General features: G+C 41.5%; 1 protein-coding gene and 1 pseudogene across 1 annotated transcript; both read left to right on the top strand.

Annotated features, from left to right (window-relative positions):
* LOC118495060 overlaps positions 1-23200 on the top strand; it is a 1111612-nt pseudogene that overhangs the window by 294328 nt on the left and 794084 nt on the right.
* On the top strand, positions 2018-20603 carry phf12b (PHD finger protein 12b). The gene is made up of 15 exons (XM_031312048.2): positions 2018-2748; positions 3044-3225; positions 4996-5068; positions 5213-5669; positions 6130-6250; positions 6343-6475; positions 6617-6781; positions 7245-7388; positions 9729-10473; positions 12734-12838; positions 12948-13094; positions 16435-16530; positions 17901-17983; positions 18143-18281; positions 19410-20603. Exons 1-15 carry the CDS (start codon positions 2683-2685, stop codon positions 19874-19876), a joined length of 3123 nt encoding a protein of 1040 aa, XP_031167908.1. The 5' UTR covers positions 2018-2682; the 3' UTR covers positions 19877-20603.

The following is a 23200-nucleotide window of genomic DNA, read 5'->3' as shown; positions in this document are numbered from 1 at the left end:
TCTATGATTGCAGGGGATCCAAGGGAGTACCGTGTCAAATGTGGTGCAATTTGGCTAGATGGTAGCACTAAAACAATGAACTTCACGTTTTGGCCTGTAACTTTTTAACCGTGTCTCAGAAACAAAATGCTTCTTTCTTTTTAATCCAGTTGAATCTTTCCATATATAGGCACAGATACGACATAGATATACACATAAAAATCACTCTGCATTTATTTGTGCATTGTGTTTCACGAGTTACAAATACTTATGATACTGTTTTAGCACCATACATATAAGCCACGCTCATTTGCGTCTCAATCCATCCTCCTACAGATTATGAGCAACCATCACCAAATTTGGTACATTAGATCTCTTGACCAAGCAGGACAGTTATTTTTTGGGGATTTTTCATATTCCATACAGTTTAGCTATAGCTGGCCCTCAGAGTTGGCTCATATGCTATGGGCAGGGCTTATATTATACGAAAATGTCATAATTTCTAAACACTTAGTGCTATTGCAATAGGGTTGCACGATATTGACAAAATGTGATATTGCAATATCGATTATGAATATTGCGATATTAATTTTGATATTTTTAAACAATTTAATGTAATGTAAAATTACATTAAATTCTGGGCAAACGCCTCAAAATAGATTAATAACAAACAAAAGTTTTCTTACAACACAAGGTTTTTTTCAACTGACAGTCATATTGGACTGGTACAACATGAATAAATAAATAACGACCATGTCTACAGAACAGGACATGTTTTACTGGTTGTACAGTATAAAATAAATAAATAAAGAGAACAGGATACAACTTTTCATGCTCTTCTCTGATTTGTTCCGTTTTGTTGTCTAAATATGCACACACGTAGTACGCTCCATAGGGTTTGTCACGTGCGCAGATGTGTACCAACATGTGCAAGTGGCATGGTAACTGGCATCATCATTTCGATGATCATTATAGCGATTCAAGCAGGCTCTACATCAAACACAACTAAGCTACACAGCCACAATATAAACAAAATATTGCAAATATTGCAACCTCTTTCGATATAGTATTGCGCAACGTGATATTGCGATAACGATATTGAGTCAATATATCATCCACCCCTATATTGCAACCACATTGGGTGGGAATATACAAATATGATGTCTGAGTGGCCTTGGCAAATTTGGTGCCATCTGGTCAATAGGTGGCGCTGTAACCAGAAGCCTACATTTAAGCTATTTTCGGTTTTGAGGAGGATCCAAAACATCAAACAAATAAAATAATTTTTAAAATAATTTTATACAAAAATTCATTAAAAAAACAACATAAAGTTATGAAAAAGCATAACTTTACTTTAGGACGTAGGACCAGCGAAGGAACAGTAACACTATTGACAAGTTGCGAGGTGCAGCCAGCAGCTGTAGTAATTCAATTGTAGAAGCAGAAGTGACTTAGTCACTTCTACCTCAGGTAGGGGTATCTCAAAAAACTAGCTAAAGCCTTTTTAGGGGATTTAAAAACAAGTGTTACTCTTCTAAATAACGTTAGTTGTGGTAAGACGATCAATACCAGCTGACGGTGTGCAAATGGTCACTTTAGGACGTAGGACCAGCGAAGGAACAGTAACACTATGGACAAGTTGCGAGGTGCAGCCAGCAGCTGTAGTAATTCAATTGTAGAAGCAGAAGTGACTTAGTCAGTATTCTGGTTTAGTAGGCTATGTCAAATGTTCGTTAGCAATAGGGCTATCAATACCATAGACTGTATATAAGAAGATCAATACAAGTAACGCTAACCTTAGCAGTTAGCTAATATCTTCTCAGTAGCAGCAGTATGGAGATAGTAAGCTTAAAGCTAGTAATGGCTAGTAGCAGAAGTATACCGTGACATGAATGGTGATGTCTATTAGTATAATCATAAACGGTTTAGAGAATATTTGGTATAATTCTAGTACGTTAGTAGTAGCCGGATAAAATGTACACAATCTATTCGCTCCTTGTTTCCTCCTCTAAGGTTATCTATATCCGTTCTAGTGCGCATGCGCGTCCGGCGGTTCGCGGTTGCGCCAACTGGCAGAGGATGTTGCTAGCAGCCAGTGAAGATGTCTTTTTCACAACAATAACATCAACCAAATTTGCATCTCCGCATACCTGATTTAAGGATTATACATTCCGAACGCTATTGGAAACCGTGCATTGGACCGCGCCACGACGAATTTCCTTCTGTATTTTTTTGGCTACATCTTCTGTTGACAATGGGAGCGCAGGGTTTTGCAGATTTACAAGACTCCTTTTTGCAGGAGCAGAAGCAAGAATCATGGCTGGCCAGCTAGGCCGCAGATGGATTTTGTAGCTAACAGCAACAATCTATTGATATAAAATACTGTATATAGGCTTGGCGCAGCTCATAAACAGTGGTGCTAAGAAGCCAGTGTCTCACTTGCAAGATTATCGTTGATTTTTGTTGTCTTTTTGGAGCCCACAACACAAGCTAGTGAGCTCGCTAGCTTCACAACCTTGACTGGTTAACGTCTTGCCTTCGTAGTTAGCTCCTTTAGCCAGCTAACTATAGATAGCATCGCTTGGCTAGCCACCCGCTGGTCAAAACATTTGGAAAAATATATTTTCTACGGGAAATACTGTGTTGTGTGCTCGGTAGGCATTTGTATTGCAAATTCCTTTTGCAGCGTCTGCTTCTGGATGAATGTGGGACAAAATGGAGACCCCGACGATTGTGTACGATTTGGATACCTCTGGGGGCTTAATGGAGGTGAGGTTGCTTTGCTCGAAGGCCTTTATTAAGTGAAATATTCCCTTATGCTAATGCATTAATGTCATTTTCTTATAATTAGTTGCCATTATCATCAGACCACCATTGCTAGCTGTCCAGCATTTCTCGGTTAGCTAACGTAATAGTTTGGGTTGATAATGGAGGCCACAAGTAAACGTTACCGCTCTCCCCGAATGGCACAACGGGCACAAACCTGCATATTAGGCAACTCTTTAGATAAACAATCAGCCGGGCTGCCGTTATTTCATAATAAAGATTTGAACAACTTTTACAGCAAATCCAAACACTGCTGGCGCCCCCGAAGTCCGAGGACGTAGAGAAGAGGAGTCGGAAGTTGGTGAGAGACGTCCGGAGGAGCGGCAGGGCCACCAACCACGACACCTGTGATAGTTGCCGGGAGGGGGGCGACTTGCTGTGCTGTGACCACTGTCCTGCAGCCTTCCACCTCCAATGCTGGTAAGTTACAGAGGCAGAACGCAAAGGGACACGTTATGTATGCATGCTAAGTGTGAAACAGACAAGGGACTGCAATTCTGAGTCTGCGTTAGCTGCATGCATAAGTTAACGTTAGCAAGATGAAGAATGCTAACTTCAAAAGGGGTTATTCTTCTGATGAAGTTACGTTTTGATCTTCTTGGTGTTGCAGAGGCATGACCATGTGACATTTCACTGGAAATATGTTAATTAAATCCTGCCCCTGAAGACATTTTACCAATCGTTATTGTTCAGTTTTTCCAGTGACATCTCAACTAAACCCGTCTGTGGTTCCCCCCCATATATATTCACACTGTAACGCCACTCCATGCAACAGAACCGAGGAGGGCGGTAGCGAGCCTTGTGTAGCCCTTTTGTAAAGTTGGATTTTAATTTACTGTGTGGCCCGGGGCTTCAAGCTTATATTGTGTTAACTACATCTATGTTGGTGTCGAGTGACTTAAAGTAGCCAACCGTTATATTTCCTTGCTCTTTAGAGAACGTGTGCCGTTAGAGATGTGGTGCCTCGTCCGGTGTGGTTGATTGTATATTATAGTAGGGCCTCTGTTAAGTTTTTTGCAGTCGTTATTGTCAAAGAAAATGCATGTCAATACGACGTGCAGTGGCTTAAAGAAAGAGGTGTAGTCATGTCTGTGAAAATGGCTAGAATTAGCTTGCAGTCGGTCCTCCCCTCCTGTCGCGGCTGCAGTCAGTGGAGCCGCTGCTGCTAAAAATGGAGTCGAGACTGCTTCTGTTTACAATATGGCGACCTCCCTGCTCTTTTTTTCTATGCCACCGCCATCTTACCAACCTTTTAAAATTCAGCTAAGAGGAAAATGGTTCATAAATTCCACGGACGAAATGTTATGTGATTTTCTAAGATGAAGTAGCGCCATGGCAGTGTTTGTTGTGGACATGTTAAAGGTCGTCCCATTTTAGCATTTCGCCGGTCCCGCTTTGTAATGCTCCCCGTTAAACATCTGCTTGCATGATTATTTTAACTTTGGCATTTGGAACAGTTGAATTTAGACTGTCACTTGGAAACGGCCAAGCAGAAACGTTTATCCATATATGGTCAAGCATGTGAATGGCTTCATCCTCACAATTTGTAATTATCTCTTAACCCTGCTAAATATTAGGAAGATACATGTTGCTTTAATGTGTGTGTGTGTGTGTGTGTGTGTGTGTGTGTGTGTGTGTTATCTTAAAGTTAGTATTACAGAGGGTAACTTTAGATACATTTTGCTTATGATTGTGAGATTTTAGGCTATCGATTATAGTCCTGGCATCAGATGTGTCCCGCCTGTAATTTTTACTTTGAACTATGGTGAAAATGTTTATTTAAATGGAAACTGTATAATTATTATTAAAGTTGATTAGAATATTTGGAATCTTCACACATCGATATTAACAAATCATGTTCCAACTGTTGTAATACTATTTGTAAATTGAGATCATTTTGCACATAATTGACATGCATTTTTCTCTGATGTAACGACATTTTCAGTCTAGTCTAGATGTAACACTAGAATGTTGGATAACTAGGTGGGGAATATGGTTGTAACCAATAAGAAAATAAATGTATTTTTTTCACAATTACAAGATAGATGTTGTATTCAAAATCCTGGTAAATAATCCATGCAACATCATCATGAAGCATAGTATCAAATCTGCATAGATGGATGTTGAATGATAATGTTAATTATTTCCCTGCATTATGAACCAAGTCATTGAACATGTTTCTTACCACAGCAACCCACCTTTAAGTGAAGAAATGCTACCCCCAGGGGAATGGATGTGTCACCGCTGCAATGTTCGAAAAAAGGTGGGTAGCAGGTCTTCTCTGTCACATACCCAATCCTTCACCAATGTTACTGTCATGCCACTGGCAAAATGTAAAGAAAGGTATTTGCATGTATGCTATTCGGACTGATAAATCTGTCTTTTGGTCTTTGTTTGCTGGCATTAGAAGCGAGAGCAGAAGTCAGAACAGACCAACGGTCTACCGGAGAAGTCCTCGTCTAAGCGCTCTGTGTCCCCAGCCATGGAGCTGGAGCTCAATGCCGGCCCACTGCGGCTCGACGGCCTGCCTCCAGGGGCCGGAGCAGCAGGGCCCGGTCTACGAGTGGCTCAGGTACGCCTCTTGGACCGCAGGACCAGCAGCAGGCCTAGCAGCCGGCCCGGAACACCCACCTCCAACACTTCGTCCACCCCAACTCCCTCAGAGGAGCAGAATGACGGGGAGGAGGAGGCAGCAGAGCCCGAGGATGAAGTTCAGGGCTCAGAGCTTGAGGGTGCTATGCTATCCACTCCGGCTCCACGCCTCCTCAAGAGGCCCTTTCAGCTGCTAATAGCAGCTGCTATGGAGAGAAACCCTACGCAGTTCCAGCTACCCAGTGAGCTTACCTGCACCACTGCACTACCAGGTCAGTCAGTCATAATGAATTCCCAAACATTAACTATGAAATTGTACTGTATTCATTTCAACGAGTATTCAAATGTTAAAAAGTGAAGAAGAAAAAAACACCCTAAAATATTTGATGTACTTTTTTTAAATTACTTTATAGGGAAAAATGGCTCTTCCATTTTGATCTCACCATCTATGTTGTTTTTTTGGTCTATTTCTGTATACCTCAATGAATTACAAACCCAGTGTTAGATGACATCTGGAGCATTATGAAGCCCAGATATTCCAGCCCACCTATAATTGAGTTTAATATTTAAAAATAATTCCGGTATCTCAAATATCATGGTAAATATTCAGTTTTGTTGACGGCCTACCAACAGAAGAAATTTGGTTTCTCTTGACTTCTGGCACATTGGGCAGCGTAACGATATCTGGGTTGGATTGTTTCTTAAATGATCCTACTTCATTTGGATTTCTAGGCAGCAGTAAACGGAGGAGAAAAGAGGAGCTACTAGGGAAGCCATTCAGGAGGCCTCAGCATGAGCTGGATCCCAATGGTCTGGTCCCTCTACCAGTCAAAGTCTGCTTTTCATGCAACAGGTTAGTGCCAGATTACAGTATGTAAAAAGATGTGCACACAGACCTGACATGTTTCATATCTCGTACTGATGTTCTTGTATTTTCTCTCACAGGAGTTGCAGGTTGGCTCCACTGATCCAGTGTGACTATTGTCCCCTTCTGTTCCACATGGACTGTCTGGACCCCCCGCTAACAGCTCTACCTGCTGGCAAATGGATGTGTCCAAACCATGTTGAACACTTAGTGGTAAGAGAAGTGGTCTTGGCTCAGAGCTTAACCAACTTCTGTTGTTGTTGTTGTTGTTGTTGTTGTTGTTGTTGTTGTATTAGCCAAGATGGTGCAACAGAATGATTAGTTTCCCATTTCAAATGTTTGTCTGATGTCCAGCTGAATCAGAGAAGCCTGAGCCTGTCCAGCCGCTGTCAGCTCTTCGACCATTTCCAGGACAGGATGTCCCAGCACGCCGTCAAGTTGGACTTCCTGCGTAGAGTCCATCGGCAGAACACACCCAACTGGCGCAAAACCCACCAGCACAATAGGAAGACCATCAAGGTAGACTGGCTGCCTCAGTGTGGGGGTTAGGCTTGTAATGGATATCCCAAATAGTTTTTGTGTGGTCAGCTCTGAATTGCTAAGAGAAGTTAACGATGCACAGATGGTGATGGGGGAAGTTGATGTATGCAATAACTGAGAATTCTTGTCTTTTACAATTGATTCTTGTGCAGGCGTGTTTTGGGTTCCTCTTGCTAAATGCTAACAGAACAGAAAAGTTGGAACAACAGGCAGTTCTGAACATAACACTGGAAAAAAAAATCTTTAAATGAATTCTATCATAGCATTTGAAATGAAATTTGAGCAGGAATGTATTCATTTGTTCTTCTACCTTTTCTCTTTCTCTACGACCGGTTATCCAAATACAATCAAAATGTGAGATACCCTGTTCATTCAGAGACGACACAATTGATTAGGAAAATTTATGGCCGGGCAATTTTTAACAATCACTGTTTGGATTCAGGTGCCAGATGCCATCAAGTCCCAGTACCAGAATCCTCCCCCTATGCTGCTTCCTAAAGAGGTGCGCCAGTTGGAGTTGGTCTGTAGCGGCGTGCCTGACCGTCAGCCCTCAAAGCACCTCACCACAGAGACTGAGCAGCAGGAGGTAGGCAGACAACAACATGACTAGGGTTGGGTACCGAACCCTGTACTTTTACCGGTACCGACCGAATCACGTCGGTATTAACCAGTATTGGTTCACGTAAAATCAAACTGTGCCAAATTTCGGTCGCTGACAATGCGTAAGCGCAAGCTTATCTGTCCTCTCTGAGCGGAGCTCCGACACACACACACACACGTGCAGTGGTGCGAACGGAGCAAACTACGTCGGCTCTGCAGTTTTGTTGAAGTCACAGTGAGTCACGGCAATGCTGATTAAGTGGTTTCAAGTGTGGTTACAGTTTTTCAAAACCACTATTCACTGTGATATGATATTAATGGCGAGCTGAAAGCAGTTCCGGTGCTGTTGACTTCCTGTGAGACAAGCAGGCACAACAGTGGTTTCTATGCCCTGGGGACTGACTGACAGGCTGAGGTTGTAAAGCAAGACAACTTTATTTCTATAGCACCTTTCAGCAACAAGGCAATTCAAAGTGCTTTACATGAAATTAAATTAAAAACGGTCATGATGAAAATAAAACGGGCTAAAAAAAGAATAATATACAAATACATGAATAAAAGTTGAATAATTATTCAATTTAATAGGTTGGAGGGATGGGTTTTGGAGGAGAGAGGGAGGGGTTTTATTTTTATTTAATTTCTGTCAGTGTAAAATATTCTAAATAAATAACAATGTTCTAAGTAAATAGGATAAATAGGTTTGGAATTATTTTTACAACTGAAATAATTTTTTTGTAATTCCAGAGGGAAAGTACTGAAAAAAACACTGTTGGGTACCAGGAACCGAATTTCAGGTATCGGTACTGATATTGGTTCAGATGCGAAAGGTACCCAACCCTAAACATGACACAGTTGATCGAAAACGAGCCACCTGCAACAATGGCTTGTATCATGTGTGCTCCGTATGAAACAATTAGGGCTGTCAAACGATTAATTCTTTTTTTAATCGCTGAATTTCTATAGTTAATCGCATGTTTTATGACATGATTAAAATTCTATTATTTTGCATTTCAGAACTGTTTTTAAGTACATATTAACAATGGAAAGCAATTCTCACCAGTGTATCTTGATTGGGAATCAAATGAATGCAAAGAAAGTTACTTTTATGAACTTGACTTAGAATTTGTATTTGTTTATTATTTATTTACTGTAAACAAAAGAAAAATGTGTGAATCTGTTATTATTGCTCAATTCCTCCAAGTACCTAACTAAAAAAACAAAAAATCCCTATCCTTACCAGAGTCAATATAGTATGCAGTAACTTCTAAATCATTTTGATTACTCACTGACGTCCAGTGATCACCGGTTAATGAGACAGCGTTAGCAGCACCTTGCAGCAGGGCTGCTTTCTCCGTGTCATACAGGCTGTGTACGCGTAAAACTACTGTCCCCCTCGACGGCAATGTATAAGACGGGTCAGAACATGCCAACCATAGTACGTCTTGAGACCTGAGTCTTCTACGATGCTGACAGGTCTGCAGTTAGTTGCCACCCATTTCGCAAGAGCTGTAGTAATTTTTTTTGGATTTGGTTTCATCCACAGGTCGGCAAGTAGCACTCTCCAAAATAGTGCTTTGCCTGAGCCCACTAACCTGAGTCACGTTAATTAGCTCGTAGGTGGTAGCTCAAGCTTGACGTGCTTCGGCGATATTTTAATTCGGCTTTACGCAATGTGCATATAGCTTTTGACATGTCTACTGAGCCGTCCGGGAGTTTTGGAAAATTAAGCGCCATTCAGAATCGTGTTGCTGCTGTCTTTCTCCATCATGCCTACAGCCTACAGCAGGACGACGTATCGCAGCTTGATGATAAGTAAAGGTGCGGCAAAGGGTCAAAATAGTAGTCTGTTAGGCACGACGCAAAGCCGAGTGAAGTGTAAAATAAATTAATAAACGCCGGCATGCCACTAAAAAAATTAACGTGTTATACTCGGCCCTTAATCGCATCGCGATTAACGCGTTAATGCTGACAGCCCTAAAAACAATATGTTAATGGTTTTGGCAAGTGTGTTCACCTGGTCATAAAAGACATAATTAATGTGGATTGTGAGCTGGTGTGTGGATGATGTCAATGCAGGGAGAGGCATTCATCGCTTATTGTTTTCTGCAAGAACAGTCGTTTGAAGTAATTGTGATATTTAACAGCGATATGGCGTGAAGGTGATATTTGCCTTCATTATGGAGTCTGTGGGTTCAAACAGCAGTAAAGAAAAATCATATTGATTCCATCCTGTGACCTAAATTTCTCCATTAGATAGTACAGTGTTCTAAAAGAAATTGATGTTTGCTTCTTGTGTTGTAAAGCATTGTTCTGCTGTGTTGAACAGTGGCTTCAGGATGTCATCGCCCTCCAGTGCAGCATCATGCGACACCTATCCATCAAGCAGAAGGCTTCATCCACAGCATCCACCCTGTCATCAGTAACATCGTCAGCAGAGTGGGTTTCTGAGCAGAAAGCCAGTCCTAAATTATGTGTCACATCAGAGGACATGAAAACTCAGGCTTCTTTAGGAAGGACTTCTTCCCCCGACCCCTGCTCTAAACCCTGCAGTACACCGGATGACCCCCAGGGGCCCCTTCTTTCAAGGGGCACCCTTGCTGTGCTGGGTGTTTGTAAATGCAGCACAACACCATGTCAGAACTGTAGGAAACCCAACGGCCCTCTGGCAGCAGAGTGTCAGCCTCCCAAAGCCAACGGACCTGTAGACTGTAACAATGCCTCGGACTCCTGCAGGCAGGCAGAGCTGCAGCACAGACTGAAGCCCAGCACAACACCCCCAGACGCCGCTCCTTCATCTGGGCTGGTGAACCACATAGGAGCAGAAACGGTTAAAAAGGAGCCTGAGAGCACTACAGAGGCCTGTGCTCAGAAAATCTGCCCCACTGCCCTGACGATATGGCCCCACAGCAGCCAGCAGAACCACAGGAGCCACACAGAGCTCCAGGAGGAGTGTATGAGCAGCAATGAAAAACCCAGCTACTCCATCACCAGCAGTGCTCGCTCAGACACACCATCTAAAGGCAACCAGGAGCACGATCCAACCAAGCTGGGGTCATCATTACCCACTCCAGGTACACATTCTTGATCCAATAAACTGCTCACCGCTGATTGGCTTCCCAGGTTCATTTGAGGTTCTGTAGAGATTGCAAAAATAACTGTTAAACAATATAGCAGCCTTTAACACAACTAAGTAGGTATTAATTTATTATTCTCACATAGCCAGACCTTCCTCCACAGCGTTGCGGAGGAAGGTCTGGCTAGTACACACAACATTCCGGGATGGGAGAAAAACGTGCTCTGGTTTATTGGCATTTCTTTAAACCATTCACAATCGTCTTGGGTGGCGCTAAGCGCCAGACAGAGCCACGGTGCCGCTGCAAAATAGCCTCTGGAAAGAACTTGTTTTGGTGGAGCAGTTCTAGTTCGGTTCTAGCTCGGAGGATGATTCCTGAATCGACCGGATTTTAGAATGCCAACACAAAGAAAGTGGAAGGTAAGGGACATCCGGCTGAACCTCCGACGGCACCGGAACAATCCCGTAAATGAAACGTTGTCGATATAGACTATTCATTTATTGATAAATGTATTTTATTTTCATTATTTAGTCTGCAAAATTTAAAAACACTGAAAATGACACATTCCAAGTTACCTCTTTGGAATTATTATTTGATTAATTAAGTCATGTTGAAAGTTTTGCATGATTGCATTGCAGTGTGGGAAGAGATCAAACCATCGCCAGAAGCTAAAGTTGCATAAATTCAAGTGTGCGTTTCTCTTCAGTAGGAAGCTAGAGCAATATGAAGAAGAGAAGAGAAAATCACATATCACCATGTTCCTTATCAAATATATCGATATTGTGACAATATTGTAGGGTTGACAATTGGTGCTTTCACACAATATTTTCACAATTAGATTTTAGATAAATAATCATCAATCAAGTGGCTAATGCAAATAATAGAACAGCTAGAACAGTCTGGTAAGTTCAGAAATGTCACCTCTTTACTGTAATACAGCCTTTTAAAACAAGAAAAAGAAATCATATAGCTATTTGTTTGCCATTTAATTATTTGAGATGGTTGGCAGAGGTAAATTATCTTTTGTCTGGTAACAGTCGTTTTATGTGTCGCTAAATTCTCCCGAGAGTCACTATCTAGAAAAGTTACAGTAACTGTCGGTGTAAGAAGTTAGTCTGGTGCCATGCTTCAACTGCCTAGTTAAAATGTGGAAAGCAAATGCATAGATGGGGCAAATTAAAAACACATCAGACAACACTCTACATGAAACACTGCTACAGTGAGTCTTGACATGTTGAAGGGTGTTAAATCAAGTCTGTGGTCATTTTTGCAGCTTGTTAAAGCAGTTACACACCGGGCCGATAATCAGCCGTTGGACAGTCTGGCGAGGTCGGTGACTCGAGTCTGTTCGGTGTGTTCCGTGCCGTCGTCCGTTGGAGGAGCTGTTTGCCTTCATTTTCGCCGACCTGACATGCTTAGTCGGAGACAGGGCAGTCGGGACTCACCCGGAAATGGCAAGTGGGATGAGCGTGACTAAGCCTCTCAAAATCTGACGAAAATCTTTTAAACTGACCTTTGTCGATCTGAAATGAAGACAGATTCAGCAACTGCATGGCCTATTTCTCGCTTAAAATGTTTTCAGAAACACGTTTCGGTGAACTATTTTAGTACAATATGAGATCCGAATGAGTCGCCAGTAATGGCCGTTCGAAAAATCCAAAATCCAGAAGTAGCAGCCAGATCCAGAACCATGTGTTCGTCCAATCGGCTGCTGGTTTTCATTTTTTGGGCGACAATACAGATTAGCGCCGTCTGCTGTTATGGAGACGTATTACGTCTCGTCGCGTTGGTGTGTTCTGAGGCACTTTTTTGACCAACTCGGGGAGACTGATCAGTCCAACTGCCTTTTCTGCCAACGGTCGGCCGTCTGGTTGGTGTGTAACTGCCTTTAGTGTTCACACATTTACAATATACAATACTTGCATAATAGCACATGCCACACTTTATAGCAGCCCATAGTCCAACAGCTCCCTCCTGTGGTTTCAAGTGTCACAGCAAAACAACAGTGTGATATGACAAACAAGTGAACAAGAGAAAGTGATGGAGCTGAATGTGCTGAAGTTAAAATTAGATTTGGGAAGGGATTTTTTTTTGTACACAAAAACACATTAAAATTTCTAAATATATAATTTAAAATGGACTGTTCAACATAAAAGAATGAATAGATAAGGTTCCCATCCACTCAAGTGTACATGAGCAATCCAACAGATGAGTTCCGTTCTTTGACCGGACGCTGTCCCGGCATGTTTCTCTACAGACATAAAGGCTGGTCCTGGACTGATGGGCTCACTGCTGCCAAGCACTCTCTCCTCCATCGCTAACCTGGCAAGCTGCATGAAAGATGGAAAGGATGAGGAAAGAGGTAAGTGTGCTCACCCAACAGTGACATCTGACAATACTGAATCATTGTGGTATTGTATAAATGTCATGTCTGTGATCGAAAGCAAAGTATATCTTGTGTGTGTGTGTAGGGATTGAGCTGGACAAACTGGATGCAGAGATGATCAAGCTCCTGGCCTGGCAGAGGATCCAGCAGATCTTCCCCCCAAAAGTGGCCAGCCCACCGCCTCCCCCAGCCACCAGCGTTGCCCCCAAAACCCCATCGCCTTGCCCTGACAGTAAGACACTAACTTACCTCTGACCCTTCTTGTTTATTAGAGTAAGTGTTTGTAATTAGGGCTGTCAATCGCTAAAAATATTTAATCACATTATTGTCCATAGTTATAACACTTTTTTTTTTTTTTTTCTCAGCTTGAAATGTACCTTAAAGGGATATTTGTCAAGTATTTAACACTCATATCAACATGGGATTTGACAAATATGTTCGCTTTATACAAAAGAATGTGTATTTATTATTGGAAAATTAATTAACACCACAAAACAATGACAAATGTTTTCTGATAATTATCTTTTTTCTAACCTGGAAACTCTGTTTAAGTCCAACATTTCTGGTAGAGATAATTCCCTTTTACAGTGTATGCAGCCGCCTCTCTGTCTGTAGTCACCGCTCTGTCTGTCTGTCTCACTCACTCCCGCCCACAGCACTATCTGATTGGTTACACGTCTATCAACACCACTGAAGGCTGCTGTGCCTCAGACTCAGCTGCTCCGGTGAGCGAGCGCAGCTGTTTGTTGAACTTAAGGCTGAAGTTGCCGTAAACATCACAATCCCTTACGCTGAAGTTGCAAAAACACTAGGGATGCACCGTATATTGGCAACCATATCAGTATCACTCGATGTTAGTCATCTCTTCAAACATCGGCATCGGTTCGATGAGCAAAACTGGATCGTTATGAACAACGTGTGCGTGTTTGGCTATGCTGAGTTTGTGAAGCAGCATAGTATTTAGACGAAGCAATATCTGTGGTTTGGACGTTTTGCACGGTCTGAATTGCAGTATGCAATACTTGCAAGGTTTTAATAATCAGAGGAGGATGCCGTGTCAAATCCTTAAACACCACCGATTTGATCATTCATATGAAGAACCGCCATCCAGAAGTTCACAAACAATATCAGGAGCAAAATACTGGCAAGCAGTCTAAACGGGAGCAGTGGCAGCAGGTGTGCGGTAGAGAGATGGAGAGTGAACATTAATAACGTTAGCAGTCCGGAGTGTGTACAGTTTATCTGTCGGTGAATAAATGCTACAACTTCTCAAGACCCACACCAAGTACCATGTCTTGCTCGCTACCTGCAGGTTAAAGAAAGTCACAGAGCAATCACAGAGCTAGTGACAACTTCAGCACAGACTCACTAACTTAAGATGGGCTCGCTTTAAGGTGGACCAGCTATTCTCATATGATGTGATTTCTCCCTCGCCAACCCTGGGAAAAACAGGATATTTTGTTTTATGATCCTTAGTTATTGATTTATGATACAAACTTTTTCCACAGATGTGAGTTAAACTGGATTTTCATTAAGTTATACACTTGCTACAAGTTATAAAAGTAGTTCAAAACTAAAACTGTTCGTTACATTTTTCATGATGACCCTGTTACTTGGTGAAATGCAACAATACTAGGGGTGACACGGTTCACAAAACCCATGGTTCAGTTCGTATCACGGTTTTAGGGTCACGTTTTTTGGTTCTGTACGGTTATTATATCTTTTAATCTTTCACACTCCAGAAATATACTTCAGCATGTGATATTTAGCTTAGTTATCCACAATGTAGGATACAGTATTAAAAAATTGTTATATCACGTAATCATGCACAAACTGAATTTGACTTGACTTTAAGCACATATTTGGGACCATCTCTGAGGAAAGCTAGGTGAGATTTTGATACAGCAAGAGAGAAGACATTGATGATTTCAACATGCTTATCATTTATTTGGCAAAAAAACGAGTGTGTATTGCCATCTACAGGAACTTATGTGCCTTTTTAGCACACGAAGATCGAAATATTACAGAATATCAGTTGAAATAACTTGCATTTATCAAACTGCCAACTTCAGTGTAGCTCTTACAAAAATTGTATCCTTTAAAAGAAAAAGAGAGGAACTCTTAAAGCTCTGTCTATTGAATAAGTCAGAATACGTTAAACATAAAAAACGTTGCGATTTTCTTTTGTATAGTTCTTTAAAAATAAAAAGGAAACTTGTTTTGGGGAGAATAAAATTACTCTAGACTGAGTTTTCCTAGTAACCTTACCAAAAAGGCTCAGGATGCTGCAAATGTTGGTATAATATGAAAATGGCTGGTGGATTTAAGACAAAATAATAATTTATGAATGAATCAAATTTGAACATGTCTGTCAGTGGCTTGTTGATCTTTACATTGTTAGTTAATTTCCTATCCTGGCCTGGGCTGGGACACACATTCATACGGTTTGATAAAGTACTTATTGGACTTTAACTTATCATTACACTTACAAGCGTAGCTGTCCTCAATTTCGGTCATTGTGTACGTCTCATCTCTGTTTTTTCCTGCATCCACCGTGTGATTGTGTGTGCGCGCGTCAGTCGCGGGGGGAAATTGAGCAGCCCTGCCTGCTGCAGAGAGCTGACAGGATTGAAACAGCAGCCGCTTTAGAGTGAAAAAACGCAGCGTACATTGATGTTAAAATGTATACAGGTTGGCAGGACGGTCTAAAATGTTTTGCACGGTCTTTCGCTGTACATTTTGTTGGTAACTTCTCCACACCTCTTCTTTCACGCAAAAGGGAAACACACTGTCTGAGGTCACATACGGGCACCTGACGAGCATGTGGCTACTTTGTGCATGCGTCGAACCGTGCAACGCACACGCTCTGAACCGATACAAACGGACCGAATGGTTTGGATGTTTTTTCATGAACCGTGCCACCCCTAAACAATACGGTATCTATCGGAATCTATGATTTATTGGCTTTTCCAAATGTTTTGCAAATACACAAAGACATTGTAGTTTACACATGTTTTTTTTTGTAGGTACAAAATATGATTATCGTAGAAACTTGTTCATACAGATCATATCGACACTTAATATTGGTAATTGGTATCAGCCAACATTTTCACATCAGCATATCCCTAAAAAGAACACCCAGTGTTTCCGTTGGTAACGGGGAAAAAATCACCAAGGCAAACTGTAGTTGCTGGATGTTCAGAGTACGAGAGCTGCCAATAGAGGAAGAGGGAGTGAGACGTCACCTTTACCGATTAAATGCAGCACAGTGAGGATACAGACATTTCATGCACCAGACTTACTGACATGGACCTGGCGATGCGCATTCAACCCTCTGTTGGACTTGTTCAGAGACTCCAGTCTGCAGTGTAGTTAATACACTTCAGAAATCATATCAGACCATCATCATATCAGAACCTGTGTTATTGCATCAAAGAAATGAGTGGCGTTAAAAATTATTTGCCTTAACTTGTTAACTTTGACAGCCCTCGTTTTACTTTCATGTCTAATTTAATTTAGAGTTTTTTCTGCAATTATTTCCGATGTTTACTACCTGAACCTCTTCCTACCAGGTCAGAAGAAGGTGCAGGCCCGAGCTGTCTTCTACCCTCTGACAGGAAAAGGAGGAGCTGTCAGCATGTGCTATAGGACGTTGTACATAGGATCGGGTAAGACATCACACTGACTTCAAAAACATTAACCCAACTGCATTTTGTGCACAATGGGCCGTTATGTGCTTCTGCAGAGTGACCTTGTCAATGTTTTCACTGATATGTGTTTTTAACCACTGGTGCTGCTATGTTTTTATTTTTTTTTATTTTATTGGTTTATTTAATAGGGACCATGCATATTTATGAACATTGTTGTATAAAAACACCACTTGTTTAAAATTCCGCAAATTAAATTTAACTTTATTTGCCACCTGTTTCACATGACTTTTGAACGTTAGGGTGGAGTCATACATGACTCCTAGAGTTTTTTGTTGAGTATGAAACCTTCAAATACTTAATAACAGAATTAACTGAAATGTGTCTGTAGCAACAACTATAACCGTAAAATACTAAAAACTGCCCTCAAATGCTTTTGCTCAGTTTTGTGCTTTTCTTAGCTTGCTCTTTGAATCATAATCTTGCCAATTTAAAACTATTTTATTGAAACAAAGTTATTTTAAAACTTCTTGTATTTAGATCAGATGTTCCTGACATTTTTGGCTTGTGAGTTGTGACCCTTTTTAAGAGGAGTGTGTACTTGTGACTAGGGTTGGGTATCGTTGGGGTGTTTTTCGATACCAGTGTAAAACTACAGTATACTTTTAAAACAGTGCCTACACGGTGCCTGAACAGATACTTAAAAAGAACAAAGCACAAAACGACCATTGGCGATGTTAAAGAACGGCTTGTTTATTGCTAAAGCCATATGGTCAAATTAAAATAATAACTTATTTTACTAGTCAATCGCTGTTTAAACAACAAAAAGAAGAACCACTAGATGGCAGAAGGATACGCTTGACTTTCTCAAGGTGCACTTGAAAATGAGTTCACAAGATGCAAGTCAGTGCTACATTAGGTCCCATCCGTGTTGTTTGCCCTACGACTCCGGCAGTGTCCACGGTGTCTCAAAGGTCAGCTACTCTGTGTCTAAAGCTGCAGACTATTGGGCAAGATAAAACTCCAAACCCCAGTATTTTACAATACAAATAGAAAAGTCTACAAAAAAGCCGAATTGTCCAGTTCATTCGAACTACAGATCCGCTACCCGATATGGCAAACTTGCATAATCTAATGGAATGGACAATTCTGCTTCCAACCTGTAGGGGGACAGAAGTGGGAAAAGTTCTCTAGTGTTGCTTAAAGTGTCCCCTTTTCTCAGTGAAAAATGTTTTTTTTTAAATGACGTTGACGCAAGACTTAAACTGGCAGAATGATTTCTGTAGAGGTGTAGCATTGCATAGAAAGCCTTACGTTTGTTTCAGATGATCATTATTGAGTTTTTTTTTTATAAAACTGAAACTCACTACCTTTTTAATGTTTTTGTAAAGGTGCTGACATGGACGTGTGCCTTACAAACTATGGTCATTGCAACTACATATCGGGGAAACACGCCTGTATTTTCTATGACGAGGTATGGACTTTTAAACTGCTATACTCCTTAAATGTAGAAATATGTTATTGTACTGTACCATAATTCTCCACCTCTACTAAACAAATGGAGTTAATGTTGTTGTTGGACATGGGGTAAATTGTGTGTGTGTGTGTGTGTGTGTGTGTGTGTCCTTTTCAGAATACCAAGCATTATGAGCTGCTCAATTACAGCGAGCATGGCACCACCGTGGACAACGTCCTCTACTCGTGTGATTTCTCAGAGAAGGCCTCGCCATCTCCACCCAGCGGACTGGTTGCCAAAGTCCAAGGCATCATACGTTAGTAGTGTACCTTATTCTTACATAGGGGTGGGGGAAAACATTGATACAGCATAGTATCGCGATATTTTCCGTGGCAATACTGTATTGATACACAGACGCCAAGTATTGATCTATTATTATATATGTCAGTTTGTCTGCTCGACAATCCCATTTTGCAGCAATAAAATTGGAGTGAGATGAACAAACAGAAATTTATCTTTTTAGATAAAACAGATGTTGACAATGTTTCCTTTTGGGGACGTCATTTGAAATTGGGAAATATTTGAAGTTGGAAAAAAGGTAATCAGAAATAATCCCAGGGCTGGACTGTTATCTAACGTGAAGTTTAGGATAGATTGTACATTCAAGTTACAAACCACTTTTTGTTCTATGGAGTAACATGGAAATGCAACGCCTTATTACTATCTGCAGTGGAAAACAAAATCGAAAAAGTACCTGGTATCAAAAGCATGCCAAGTTGTTAAATTCAGTGGAAATTTGGGATTAGGCTGCATTTACACTAGAGCTGTCAATCTTCCTCTATAATACCATTCAAATTTAATTTATTTTTTTCAATATTCAAATATTTAATGCTTAAATGCAGCCTCTGATTAATACAGCATGTACTACACTACTCTGCTTATGCATTGTCAATGCCACTATAAGCATATGGTTGTTGTTGCACGTTCTGTCCACTAGAGAGACTTCTAACATCAGCCTGGCCTTGAAGGGGATCTGTGTCACGGTGCATTGCACTCAACTTTGTTTTTGCAGCAGTGTGAGAGTGTCACCTAAATAGCCGTTTTGTTCCCTGCTCCATTGTGTTTTGTCTGATCGCCGCTGCCTGATTTCGTCTGGTCAGTTACGTCATTAGCCACCGAGGTGTGACGTTTGGTTGCGTTTGTCCAAAAGTTGATTCTGTTTCAACCTTTCACTCCAGTTTTTTTCCGGCATACACTGCGATCCCCACTGCTGCAGCATAAACGCATTACCCACATTCAGATGAATGGGAGGACTGGCATTTTCGCCACAACGCCTGATTTGCTGTTGTTTCCTCCTTCCTTTCTAAATTGTAGTAATAATGTGTACATGTCACAGCTTGTGTGGGCGCCTGTTTGCAAATGTCTCCCTGTGTTCTCGGTGCAGGTCGCAGTAAGAAACGTGAGGATGACGAGGGTCCCAGCTCTGTGGTGGGTTTATTGCCAGCTGGTGGAGTGATGAGCAGCCAGCCTCAAGGCGGCTCGGAGCTGTCATGCAGCTGTAAGGCGAGCAGCTCCAGCCTGATAGGAGGCAGCGGGGCGGGTTGGGAGGGCACCGCCCTGCTCCACCACGGCAGCTACATCAAACTGGGTTGCCTCCAGTTTGTCTTCAGCATCACAGAATTTGCCAGTAAGCAGCCCAAAGAGGAGCCGACCACAACACCTGCCGCCAGTTGCGCCACCAGCAGCAGCAGTGCAGCCAGCACCACTACCAGCACCGCCCCCACCACCACCCTCACACCACCACCACCCAACACTGCCACAGTGAGCAGCCCCTCCAGCCAGGATGAGACTGACACGGAGACTGTCCCTGCCCACCAAGTGCCCGTACTGCGCCCCAACTCTATTCCATAACCTGCACAGGAAGTCCCGCCCTCCCTCCTTTGTTTTGCACCTTCCAAGTCACAATGAAGGGAAAGCTGCACAGCTGGTTGGTCAACAGGGAAAAGTTTATTTTTTATTTTTTAATGGTTTATATATTTGCATGAACTTGAAGTATTTTTGACAATCTCTTCTGTTTTTGAATGACTGACCAGTAACCCTCTGTTCACTTCAGACCGGACGTTGAGCGAACTTATTTACCTATGCTCAATTTTTCTTTTGCCAGTATATTGGTCATGTATGGTGTAACAATTTTTTGTCAGCCCATTTAGCACAAACCTTTTATTTTGTAGTATTGAATTCTATACATTCTAATTTCTTTTGCTGCTTTTGCACCATAGGTAGCTATATATGTATGAAAACATACATGCTTATACACTATAATATGTATATATAATGTAAATATATATAATTCAGTGCTTCTCAATTGGAGAAACATTGGATTTCATGTAGATTTACCATTTTTTGGTTTTTAACTGTACAGTTCATGGAATTTGTGATACTGTGTAGAGTACCAGAAGTTTTGTGATAAAACTTGTTCTTAGTCTGTACTTTCCGCTGTAGTCCATCTGTAAATACTGTATTGTTTTAGCACTCATTTTAACATCTTGTGCTGCTCTGTATATAAGCACTCTTTGTCTGTACCTGCTTGTCTGTTCAAACCTGTAAATACAGAAAGATTTTCTAAGAACAAACTCAATGGATTTGTGGCCTCTGTTATTTTTCGGCCTATTGTGGGTCCACTTTGGACTTTGATTTTCCACATTCTGCGTGAGTTAAAGTCGAGAAGAAATAACAAACTTTTTAAATCACATCCACGGTCATATTGTGCACCTATTTGACAATACAACAAAACTCAAAACAACAAAAATTCCATTTCTTTGTATTTTTATATCACAATCCAATGATGTTTTGTTCCTGTAAAAGAAAATATGACGTGCTTATCTTAGCTGGTACCAACCAGTAATATGACATCCACTCGTCATCAATCTGCAACCTGGAGTGGCATAGAGCTACAATTCCTTACAGTATACAATTCATTGCAGTAAGGCTACATACTAATAAACGGTGCCAGATGACAACAGACTTTTGCCAGCAGGGGGAGCTGGTGGCATAGAAAGTTGCCAGGCACCATTCATCTGCATGTACTGCCACAGAGCTGGTTACAATGGCTGCATCTCATAACCCTTAAATTACCTCCTCAAGTCCTCCATTTGCCTCCCTTCCTATGCGAGGAAATCATGGGAGGAGAGAGGAAATGAGCAAATGTGTTTTAGGGGGATGAGACGTCCTTTACTCTGTCACATGAATTCGTCAGCTGTTTGGGCGGAGTTAGCAACTCCTTCAGCTGCACGACTTCCGGGAAGGCTGCTCTCGTGCATCCTTGGTTATAGCACCTCGATGATCCCTCCTTGAAGCTCGTTCCTCGGTCCTCGGGGCAGAAATAAGTGCTTTGAGACGGCCTTCACTGAGGAGGGACAGAACAACTTCTGGTTCAGCCGAGGACCGAGGAGCTATCATAAAAGGGCCATGAGATGCAACCTATATCTGCAATTTCCCCTCATCTCTCCCTTGTCCTCCTCCTGATCTAACAGGTGAAGGTGTGTGTGAAGCCAACAATCCTCTTTAGCACCATATCACGCTGAACTCTATGCCTGTTCCCTTACACTGCTCCCATATTTCATTTCATTGGGAAATACTTCACAGAACAGATGCTAAAGACGCTCTAACTTCTTTAAATGGAACTTTAAGCTAAGTTCACACTACACGACTTTCAGTCATCGAAACAACAATTGGCTGTCTTGTAGTTGTCTTGAAGTCATTATGGTTTCCACACTACATGACCGATAAGCGACAGAGTCACAAGAAGGAATCCCCGATGTCTCCAACCAAGATTTGTCACGAAAAAAATCAAAAATTCAATTATTCTAAAATAATAAATATTCTTTTACCACATACATCTTTTTTCGATATTGTAGGATTGACAATATGGTGCTTTCACAAAATATTGACAATGAGATTTTTGATAAATAATCATTATTGTGAATATTCCTTACATTTATTTTGTATTTAAGGTCTAAAAATGTTAAAACTGTCTTGAATTGACCCTTCGCTAAGTCACGCCCGAAAACCGCCACAGGCCAATCGTGGCTTAGCAACCGTAACTAGGTGCAGGAGGTCTGTCAAGCTTTCGAGCGAGGGAAACACCGTACGCCGAAGCGTTGTGCAAATCCGATACCCGGTATCCTAAAAGTTTGGACGAGGGTGGTGGAATTTTTCCCTTCCCGAAACCTAAAACCCAAGGGGGGAAAGGCCAGGCATGGTTCAAGCAGTGTGGGAGGCCCCATTCACAACTAGCTAAATGTCGACAGTATTAACAAAAACACATACGTTTGCTCCAAGGCAAGAACACACTAATGTTAGCTAGCTAGCTAGCTAACTCAGCACAGCATTGCTTGGAAATAATGATGGTTCTTTGTTCATAATGCATATATTTGAACGTAAAATAAAGACAATTCCGGCGCAAAACGAACCTAGGGGTTAAATAACAGATGTGTACCCACTCTGTCGCTCTCTGGGACATGTTTTCAAGCTAGCGCGGACCGCTGATTAGCTTACAACGCTAGTATTCGGGGCACAGGGAAAGTAAAAACAAATCGCTATTTATACCACTAAAAAGGCTCAAAATATCACCAAACTTCAACGGTAACATAATGAGGGTCCCTAAATTGAGCATTGAGAACTTTGTAAGTGTACAGACAGTTTATTAAAAAAATAGATTATAAAGACAGTCGTGAGAGAGTATAGTAGGGGGTTTCTGTCACTTAAGAATGTGGTTTGATTGATGACTGACAGGTCAAGAGGTCACGACCTGTCAAAATTTTGATTGATGTTCGACAGGTGTTTCTGATGCAATATCTATTTACAGTACAGGGTAGAGACAGGAAATGTGGTTTTCAAATGAGCCAATGAGAAATGAGGGCGACAGGAAATAGATGGGTAGGGTTAAAAAAGAAGTTTGTTTCAAGCATATAAAGGTTAAAGGAGTTCTTTCCTGATTCTCAACAGGATACTAGCTTGCTACTCGCTATGTCAGCAATGAATGATATTACTGCTTCTAAGATGTATGATGTAGAGTCCTGCTCTCCATCTAGTCCTTACCGAGGAGGGACTGGTCCTAACACATGGTCCTCTTCGCTGATCTGTGAGACTCCTGTAACAATATATCAAGAAGGTCTCGAGGCTCCGGGCGCTCCGAAGAAATGTACATTGTACCTATGTCGTACCCAGATGCCT

This window comes from Sander lucioperca, chromosome 5 (genome assembly GCF_008315115.2).
Source record: "Sander lucioperca isolate FBNREF2018 chromosome 5, SLUC_FBN_1.2, whole genome shotgun sequence".
Taxonomy (NCBI): Eukaryota; Metazoa; Chordata; class Actinopteri; order Perciformes; family Percidae; genus Sander; species Sander lucioperca.
The sequence above is the reverse complement of the archived record's forward strand: the minus strand, read 5'-3'. Positions and strand labels throughout refer to the sequence as shown.